General features: G+C 41.9%; 1 protein-coding gene across 1 annotated transcript in view; it reads right to left on the minus strand.

Moving 5' to 3' along the window:
* Positions 1-1,253: 1,253 nt before the first annotated feature.
* LOC119428550 (fibrinogen-like protein 1) overlaps positions 1,254-10,978 on the minus strand; it is a 12,009-nt gene continuing 2,284 nt past the window's right edge. The window contains exons 2-5 of the mRNA XM_037696232.1: positions 8,767-8,852; positions 8,560-8,677; positions 8,265-8,450; positions 1,254-1,555 (exon numbers count right to left, since the gene is read on the minus strand). Of these exons, the coding sequence (XP_037552160.1) occupies positions 1,254-1,555; positions 8,265-8,450; positions 8,560-8,677; positions 8,767-8,852 (692 nt within the window). The remainder of the gene's footprint in view (positions 1,556-8,264; positions 8,451-8,559; positions 8,678-8,766; positions 8,853-10,978) is intronic.

The following is a 10,978-nucleotide window of genomic DNA, read 5'->3' on the forward strand; positions in this document are numbered from 1 at the left end:
CAGTGACAAGGATGCCTGCAGCGCCAGCACAACGTTATGACGTCACATGCACCGTTGAGCTTAGATTTGTGAAAATTTACAAATTTGCACTGTTCAAGTGTTGTCATTGTGCTAGAGAGTAAATGTCATGAATAAATTTGGCATTAAACATAATCCAAGTTGATGTGTTACATCATTTTCAACCCCCCTTTTGGCATCTTCATTTGGTATCAGGCTAAATTGACAAAGACCATGTAGAATAATGTAGTATTTTAATTCCACAGCAGAAAAAGCTATGTAGTCTCTGTAAGTAGGTCTGGGGGGGGGGAGAAGAATATCGTTTTTGGTATTGGTTAACAGCCAAATAAGGATTAACGTATTGGCATATCGGATATTGGACAAAAATCCAATATCGTACATCCCTGTTTTAAAACATTTATTGTTTCATTTAATGAACTTCACAAGTTTTAACAAAGTTCTGGGCTACACAAGTGGAGAAAACACTTTATTAGGTTTCTAAGGTATTTCACAGATCATCCATGCTTTCAGGTTAGGAATGCCTTTAAATCATTTGTAGTGTCTGTTGCTTTTGCTAGAACTCTGTAACACATCACAATAACACTTTATGAAAGATGTTATAAATATCAAAGTTCATGTTCAATAATCCAGGTAAAAAAATCCAACAAAGTTAAGTCAGGTCCTCTAGACGGTTTGTTTTTGTTGAAACTTGTCATCTTTCATCCAAAAGACTTCATCAGTCTGAGGAGCCACAACAAACTCAGTCTTATGAATAGCACCTTCACACTTTTGAACATTTTTGGGTATTTTTTTGCTGAAACTGAAAGGCCTTATAACCAAGTTGTTGTTTTTTTCTTACAGATTTGTTTGCATAACCAATGTTTGTATTTATTTATTTGCTCCTGATTTTTTTACAACTATGTTTTCCCACCAATAAAACTTGTCTCTGTGGTCAATAGCATCCAGTACGGTGTTGGGCTTTTCCTGAACCTAGACTTTGAAACTAAGAAACCCAGTAGATGTGTTGCAACCAGTTGACCCACTGAATGGGTGAAAGACGAAACATTTCAACAAAAAGAAACCGTGCAGAGGACCTGACTTAACTTTGTTGGATGTTTCAAATAATTTTATTTTCATTGTTTCACAAATTCCAACATTGCTTCAAATAATGTTACAGTCTGTGCAGCAACAATATCCTTAGGTCTAAGACTTGCACTTAAACTTACACGGTCATAAGATAGACATGAATCAAGGCATTACTCGGATTTGATCATCATTCTTGTGGCCTTGGCTGAATAATGTTGAGGAAATTTCCAGGTGAGCCAGTGGAGACCTGAAGACGATCCAATGTTGTCACCATCAGGCTGCCACTCGCCATTTAAAGCTGCTGAGCCACACTTGCTGAACCACCAAGCTCCACTTTTTATTTGGACACAACTGAATATAGCAATGTCCCCTTCAACGAGACATGGATTGCAGCCATCGTTGTCTCGGTCAATGGTGGTGAAGCCATAGCCATTTTCTTCTGTGCCAGGATAGGCTCCACGGATGGCATCACCTTTGAACAGAGTTAGACATTTTATGTTTTTTCTTTTTAAATCTTACAAGTTCCCATTATTTACTTATAACCAAACATAAATAAAGTTACTGCTGTGTCAGAGGAAAGTTGATAGAGCCACATGTTTTACGTATGATTTATATATTCTATTACCACATGAGCCACGTGTCTTTAAGTACGATTACATTATATATCTTATATTCAAGATCTTATTGTTCCATATTTTCCTAACAAAGCACTGCGCTCTCAGACTGCAGGTTTACTTGTGGTTCTTTGAGTTTCCAAAAGCAGAATGGGAGGCATGCCTTCAGTTATCATTATGGGCATTCTGGCTGAGTGGTTAGAGCAGTCGACCTCCAATGCAAGAGTTGGGGGTTCGAATCCACCAGCAGTCACATGCCAAAGTGTCCCTGGGCAAGACACTGAACCCCTCATTGCCTCCGATGTGTGTCCCATCAGTGTATGAATGCGATCTAAAAGCACTGATTAGTCTCTTTAGAATGATTTGTTCAATTAGCTTTGTATAGATCTAGTAGTGCTGTATGAATGGGTAAATGAGGCACAGATTGTGGTGTGAAGCACTTTGAGTATCTTGATAAGATAGAAAGGCGCAATATAAGTACATTCCGATTCCGGCAAGCTGATGGACGGCAGTTCCCTCCGGCTTCTCTGCAGTCTTCTATCATCAAACTGGCCCGTTTTTCGAACCGGACTAAAGTTGGTCCTCCTTCCAACCGAATTCGGTGTTCAGTGACTCAGAGAGCCAGATGGAACCGTCCAAAACAAATTATTTTGGTCCAGGACTGCCCGCTGTCACCCCACCCCATTCTGAGCGCACGCTGCTGGCCAGGTGACCCCTCGAGCTGGGGAGTTGTCGCACGAAGGTCCGGTGTTTTTTCTCTCTCTCTCTGGACCCCAACAAACTTCTCATCTGGACCTTTGTGGTTCTACCTGGTTCGGACAAGAATCACCGGTGGTATTTTGCTGGTTTTCTGCTGGACTGGTTCTCGTGGTGTCTTCATTGGTGAGGGGGAAGTGTACCTGTGTCCCCTGAACTGGACCAGAACCAAACTGAGTTGGCTGTAGGGGTTTTCATCTTGAATATATCCAGTCTCAGCTTCAGTGAGCAGCCTGTTACTTTTAAACGAAGGACTGTCCACCTCCGTGGGAATTGCTGTGTTCGCCTGGAGGAGACGCTCTGATCCTTTGAAGCACCGCCGGAATCAGACCGGAGCAGAACCGGGCCAGGGATGACTTTAGCCACTTCAGCCTCTTCGCCTCTCGTGCTATGGAGCGACGGAGCCGGAGTGGAGCAGAACTGGACCAGACCAGTGACGACTTCAACCTCTCCGGTCAGTCTCGTCGTTTTTCACCGGGGGTGTCCTCTTGTGCTGTCGGGTGCGGAGGTGACATGCAGAGAAGTGGAGGAGCAGCGTGGAGGAGCAGCACTGTGTGGTTGGTGCTCGAGAGAAGTTGAGAGTTTGCATCGAAGTTGCTGCAGGCCTCCATCCAAACTCACCTGGATAAAAATTATTTTATTCCGGATCACGCTGTTGTCCCCTGTTGACCTGAAATGAGCTAGGACCATGCTTTTCATTTCAGGAGGATTTTCTGGCAGCTCGCTCTGCTATTTGCTGCAAGTTATCTGTTTCTGCCTGTTGGTTCTGGACCCAGCTTCTGTTTCTCATGGGAGCATCCATCCATCTTTGCAAGGGGGCTGGAGCCCCCCTCAGTCCAACTCAAACTGCAGTTGGGCCACCTCGTCGAATTTGGTTGCCCATTTGATTTGTGATGCTTTATGGTCTGAGACTTTTCTGCACCATTCATATTATTGTCATTATTTTCAGATCTCAGACTATCTGGAGTCACTGAACATTGTTAATACACCTGGATCTGCCCATCACCGCAACTTTCACTGTTTTTGGGTTCTGAATGATCGCGTTTTCATTAATGTCTCTCATGGTTCAATTATGGAGGCTAATTGTCACACTACTAACTCCTATAATTACACATCAGTCACAAAAAACTCAAGAAAATGTCTGATAATAAACCAACATTTTTCAGTCAGGTCATCTGGACAGTTTCTTTCTTTTTGTGCTGAAACGTTTCGCCTTCGATCCGGAAGGCTTCATCAGTCAAGGAAACACACAACAAAACTGATTCTTCCCCCAACAGCTTACTCCAAAGTGGAACAAACCAGTTCTGCTTGTAATAAGATGATCTCTTTGGTACAACCCCTCCTCCATTGCTGGCCCTCTTCCTTGTTGACAGTCTTGTCATTGGTTCAGGTATGTTGACGGGGCCTGGGTTAAAATTAAACTTCAGGAAGTCCAACATTTTACTGATCACATCAACTCTGTGGATAAATATATCAAGTTCACATAAGAAGATGTAAAAAATGGCAGGTTGGCTTTCTTGGATTGTGAGGTCTCAGTTTCTAATAGAGGACATTTGCAAACTGAGGTGTACAGCAAACCCACACACACAGACCAGTATTTGCAGTTTGACTCCCATCACCCTTTGGAGCACAAGTTAGGAGTCATCAGGACTGTACCACAGAGCAGACAGCATCTCCACTAACTCAGGAGCCAGGCAGAAGGAGAAATCCCACACAAGACAGGCTCTAGAGCAATGTGGATATCCTAACTGGGCCTTCCTGAAAGCAGAGAAGAAACCCAAACAGGACTCCAGTCAGCCATCAGGTGAAAAGGAGGAACCCAGATCCAAACCATTGGTCATTCCGTATGTTGAGGGAGTATCAGAGAAACTGAGACGTTTATTTTCTAAACATAACGTCCCAGTGGCTTTTAAACCAGAAAAAACATTACGGCAAAGACTGGTTCATCCCAAAGATCCAGTCCTCTGGCACAAACAGAGTAATATTGTGTATGCTGTTCAGTGTCAGGAGGGCTGTGATCAGTCTTACATCGAGGAAACTAAACAGCCACTGGCCAAAAGGATGGCCCAACACAGAAGATCAATATAATCAGGCCAGGACTCTGTGGTCTACACTCATCTCCAGGCCAGCGGTCACTCTTTCAGGGATGAAGATGTTCACATCCTGGACAGAGAGGAACGATGGTTTGAGAGAGGAGTAAAGGAGGCCATCTTTGTGAAAATAAACCGTCCATCATTAAACAGGGGTGGAGGCCTCCATGTTCAACTGTCTCCCTCTTACAATGCTGTTATTGCTAGTATCCTTCAGCCCCCTGTGAGTAGCAAACAGCCATCAGGATGCTAATGATCCATCGTTAGGCTGATGGTCCTCCTTGAACATGTGAGCAGCTGGTTTTGGCTGTCAGCATCAAACTGATCCACTACGAGAAGTTGCGATTTATAAGACTGAGCTGTATACAGCACCTCAGACTGAAGAAGTCTTTCGGCTGAAAAATGAAACGTTTCTACAATTTTTTTGTTTTGTTTTGTTTTTTGAATGTCCAGAGGACCAGACTTACCTTTTTTAGATTTTTCTGCCTGGATTATTGAGCATGCATCATGATATTTACTAATTAGCGTTCCTGAAGGTATTCTTACTACCTTTGCATTGAATGCTCTAGTATTCAACATTGCTGTGTTATTGACTTGGCAAAGCTCAAGAACGGTGACAAAATAAAAGAAATATGAGTACATGGGTTCTGTGGACGCTGTGCCTGACACAGCCTCAGGCCATAGTACTTCTAAAGTCAGGGACTGAGCTCCACCTCCACCAGGTCTCAGAGAGACGGACGTTTCAGCCTGAAGTCAGACATTCTGGCCTCAATAAAGGCAGAAATTTCAGTGGTGATTAAATCCAAAATGAAAGCTGCCCTTGCAGAGGATCTCACCTTCATCAAAGGTGAACTTCAAGCAGTGAGAGCGGAGGTGGCTAAAACCCCACGGCATTCAGAGCAGAAATAGACAGTGTGAAACTAAGTGTTAAAGATGTTGAAGATGGACTGTCCACCTGGTCGGATGAAGTTGAGGCTCTGCGCAACACAGTGACAGATAAGATAAATGGGCGAAAATGAAATGCGAAGATGTGGAGGGACGTATGAGAAGGTGCAACATGAAGATCCTAGGTGTCCCAGAGATGCCGGCCTAAAACTCCACCACAATGGTTACTAATCTGCTCCATGAGGTCCTGCAGCTGGACAGTTCGCCACTGATCAACCGCTCGTACCGGATGCCAGGCAGAAGGAAGTCAGGTTATAAGCCGAGAGTTATTGTAGCTAAACTGCACTACTCCAAAGACTGTGCGGAAGTATTACAGCATTCGCACAGTCGTGGCCCTCTTTGCTTCAATAACCACCAATCATCATTACAGCGGGTTATACATGGAGTGTTGCAAAGGCACAGGCAGCATTCACAGAGGTGAAGAGGTTTCTTTGAGGCCGGCAAGATGCTCACTATGGGCTACTTTGTCCCGTGTGGTTTTGCATCACACATGGTGAGGTGGATATGGTTTTTCTGGACCCAGATAAAGCCATGGTCTTTGTCAAAAAGGATATCATCTCAGCAACGGCTGGCAAGGATGGGAAAAGAGTAGGCCGTCTGGCTTTCTTTAATCAGCTTTTTTTTTCAAGTTAGATTGGCCTGGGCCGGGGCTGCTCAACTGGCGACTTGGGGGCCAAATCAGGCCCATGGGTGAACTCAGTTCACAAGTCACAGTTTTTCTGATATCTGCAATTGAGGCATTTTGTGAGGTCTAACTCTAATTGTTTTCCTTTGTATCACTCTAAATATTTTGTGGTTAGGATTTTGGAGTGCAGGTCCAGTGCTTAATTTGAGCCGGATCCTGCCAGAACATTATGCGAGAACTCTCTCATTTTGACTGGTTGCATTCCAGCAACTGTTTGCTCGGATCCAGCAACTCAAATCTCCGCCCCTAAAAGTCCAAAGCCATCGCACATTTTATTTTGGTTATTTATTAAAAATACAATGAGAGGAGACATTGCCCAGTCTGTGGAGTGAATATTACAGCTGCAGTAGGCACACTAGCTTGTGCACATGTTCCTGCCCAGCAGAGATGTAGACGACTTGTCCCGCAGAAATGAAGCGTCTTCATCAATATGGCAAGCCAAGTGGCCCATTAAAATAGCCAGACATGTTGTAAAAGTGGATATTAATGGGCCATTTGGCTTGCCATACTTTACGCACAGCAGCGTCTTCAGACGGCCCTGAGGGAGCAAAACTGCTGATGTGAACTCACGTGCGGTTGACGATCCAATATATGCAAACATGGCTTGCCATACTGCACCTGCCACACGTGGCCATTTGACCGCATGCTGACTGGCTGGTTGAAAGATGTATAAAGTTCAGTTAAGCTTCAGATGGACTACTGCCAGCAATCCGTCAGCCCAAATGGATGTTCATTCAGCTGCTGCACTCAGCGGACGGGTGCGGCCAAGACCCAAACAGGTGAGGGGTTCCGGGTTCGGACCTGTAATTACTGTTAATTTGTCAGATTGGGTGGAGTTCGGAAATTATGGCTACGGGCTGGGGCCGGGTCGGTTCGGATTATTTGGACCCGAGTGCAACTCTATGTTGCTCTCTAAAATATAATTTAATCAAGTGTTTACAAATGTAGATAAACTTAGATGTTTAACAATCTGTTAAAATAGGCTACACCAAAATGCAAGAAATAGCATCTACTTTATTCAAAACTTTAACGGGGGGGAGGACCCACAAGCTCCCTCCACTTCCCCTGCTTCCCCCCGCGCAACCCCCTCCTTTGCCCCCCTTAACCTAATGCCCACTGTTGGCTGCCCACTATTTGCATTCCGGTATCTATCAGTTTACAAAATAAGGCCTGTGCATGTCTGACACTAAGGGGGCCCTCAGCAAGAGGGTTCATACCATGAGACCAGCTTGGACTCTCTCAAACTGAAACGGGAAACAGACTTTGAGGAACCCATATCAGATTCTGTCTTGCAAAAGAGCATTCAGAACATTTATTCATCGTCAATCTGTCTGAGACATGCTGTAAGTCAATTCAAGGTGGTGCACCATCTGCATTGGTCCAAAGACAAACTGTCCAGGATTAAAACTGACATGTATTTTGCATGTATCCACTGTAAACAAACTCCAGCTACGCTCTTACACACATTCTGAACTTGTCCAGCGCTGGGGGGCAATTGGCAATCTATTCTTGATACTTTCTCTGTAATATGTGGAAAAACTGTGTACCCGGGCCGTCACCATTAATTTCATTGTTTGGGATGGTCCCTGTGGATGCATACTTTAGCAAAGGAATATGATTGTTTTTGGCTCTCTCCAGCCAGGAGACTTATTTTATGCAGATAGAAGGATCCACATCCCCCTGCATATGAACACTGGATAAGAGAAGTCATGTGCCATGTTCATCTGGAAAAGATTAACAGTAGATATACTCTGAAAGGTTCTGTTGAGATATTTTGGGACACTTGGCAGCCATTTGTATCTTATGTTGAACATGTGTCAATGCCTGTTTAATGTGTTCGTGTCTGTGTGGCTTATCCAGTGCGGGAGAAGATTTTGTTGTATGTTTATTTTTTATTTTTTTGAGTGTGTTCTGAAAAAATAATCAATACAAAGACTTTGATTAAAGAATAATGCTTTGGCACTGGTAGCCTTAATGCTACGTATACCGGCTTTGACCCAAATTTGATAGAAATTTTTTTCATTTTATCAGTCTAAATTCTCTCCTGGCTTGGTTAACTAAAGTGGAGTGAAATACTGTATGCTCAAATACCTGCAGTTCCAACGTAAGGCCCAACTTGCAGTTTGTAAGCTGTCTGCTCATTTCCAAGTTTAAAGTTCTTGTACTCTGCATAGGCTGTGCCACCTTCAAAGTCCCACAGGTCCACCCTCAAAGTCCAACTCTTGTCTCTGCTGTTTGTCATGAGGAAAACCTGTTCCAGGCCAAGCCAGTGGTCATCTGAGGGATCAGTTATTCAGATCAAACAAAAAGAAAAAATGTACCTTTTTAAAGATATTATGTTAATGTAATACTGACAAACTAAACCGTACAGGTATTGTTCACATACTTGACAGGGATCCGAAACCTGATTTGTAGTCTATCCATTCTCTATTGAAAGACACGGATCCTCCACTGCGTCTTTGAAAAACAGTCCAGCCTCCATCAGAACGCATTTCACAGTACACCTGTAGAGGTCCAATATGGAATCATTCTTGTTAACTTTACCATATTGTCATTAATAAACAGAAAGAGTAGCAAACAGTCCAGTTTATACCTTGAATGGAAAGCTTCTTCCAGCAGGCTGGATGTTATAAGTTCCACTAGGAGCATGTGGAACCTGCTTTTTAATCTCTGTGCAGTCTATTTCCAAGAAGAACAAAAGAAGAAACGTAAGGGATGATCACTGCTTCAAAAGGTCTTTAAACTATATAACAAATATGTAACAATGAACGTTGTTCACCTTCAGGAATGTCTGCTTTCTGTTTTAAAGGAATACAAGAAAATAGGTTCAACGACTCTTCATTTATTGTAAATATACATTTTAACTACAGAGGATTAAAATTACAGGGAATTGTTTCCATTTTTTTGTACTTACCACATTCTGGACTGAGCTGAACAGCAGCATCAACAAGAGCCCACAATATCCAAGAAGAACGTTCATGCTGACCTGAGTTCAAGAGACAATTGTCTCAGTGGACATTCATTAAAACATCAGTCAATATTTTAAAGAAAAAGAAACATAAGACGTTTGACCTGTTAATGTTACTTCCACATTATAACATAGCAGATGACTTAGCCTCTTACACAATGACTCACAAAAGAAAGAAACTATGGTAAACAGAACTTGTTACATTTCACTTACAATTCTGCCTTAACTGTCCTGTCCTGCCAGTTTCACAACCATTTGGTCTATCAGGTCAAGTTATCTGATTTGTATTCACTGGTAACTACAAAACCAGGATGGGTGTTTTAGGGTATGTTGGTGTTTATACATAATTACTGGGTTTTTTCCAATTTTTTTCTCATTTTTATCTTCTTGTCTATGGTTTCCACCTGAGGCCTAGACTACTAATCAGGTTCAACACACCCAAGGATTTTTGTAGGGGATCTGGATAAACTCAAATACATCTAAAACCGAAACCCAAAATTGGCTGAGTTAAAGTATTTTTTTTTAATTGGCTAAGGTTGATTAACTCTGGCAGCCATCTTGAATTGTGTTGACCTCAAACGTTCATCAGATGTAGACATAAAATGTTACTTTCTGATTTTTATTAAAATTTGTCCAGTAACATACTGTGCATACAGAAAGGGAAGCAAGAGCAGTTTAGGGAGTCTTGGGCTCTTGTTTGTTAAAGATGCAAAACTTAAAGAAAAGTATAAGACTGATATGACCCTGATACATAGGATTAACGGAAAGTTAGCAATTTTTGAAAATGTGAACTGTTAAAGATTTGTAAAGATTTGTAGATGTATACTAGAGTTTATTTAATTATCATTACTGTTGTTGTTTGCGTGTTGGATTTATTGTTCTATTGGGTGCTGTCTGACGCAACTGGTTTGATCACATAAAAAAATGGAACTTACATTGATTTGGACTATTGAAGCACAGCTTGTATTTGGATGCATGTCCGTGTGTGTAAATATGCACAGACATGTTTAAATCTTTACTGTATTTGAGAGCCCAGCAAATTGTTCATATGTAAATTTATAATAAACATAATGTTAAACAAAATTGTCCAGTGGTTTATGAGATATTTTGCAAACAGACACGGTTTATGCCAGTAAACAATGCCAAAATTATGAAGCAAAAACTTTGTACATTGTATTGTACCAAGTGTTTGGGATGATGCTACTACCACACCAGCTGTTAGCTCAATATCTGTAACACTGACTTGGCTCTAGCTATTTTTGTGTTTTATAATGTCAGTTGGCTGTGGCAGCCATCTTTAAATTGGACTGACTCCAGTAACTAATGAGGTGAATCAAGAAAACTTTGTCATTCACATCACATGCAGTTTGTGAGGTGTAACACGAGTTTCCAGGTCCTGGTTAAGCAAAAGAATAAGAACAACACGTTCTTTATTAAAGAAGCGAAAACCCGATGTCTCCTGTTGCTGAAAGATTTGAATAAAAAATTGTTTTAGATTTCAAGATGATGTGACAGGTTCTGGTGAGTAGTGGGAGCAATTTTATGCAGTGGTGGAGCCAGGGGGTTGTCAACGGTGGACTTGTCCATCAAAATATTAATCATAAACCACCCCAATCATTTGAGAAAACTATTTTCTTAAGAAATATACAAATAGAAAGCATAATTTCCTCAAATTATAAGAGTGGTCATTTTACATATGGTAGTGGCCATTTTGCATTTAGATGTGGTAATTCATTTTTTAATAGTGATCTATTCGTAGGCCTTATAGCAAAATTGAAGTTAGAATGTTAAGCAATATACAAACTAAAAAGCATAGTTTCCTCAAATGATTGGGGTG

This window comes from Nematolebias whitei, chromosome 22 (assembly GCF_014905685.2).
Source record: "Nematolebias whitei isolate Nwh7 chromosome 22, NemWhi1, whole genome shotgun sequence".
Classification (NCBI taxonomy): Eukaryota; Metazoa; Chordata; class Actinopteri; order Cyprinodontiformes; family Rivulidae; genus Nematolebias; species Nematolebias whitei.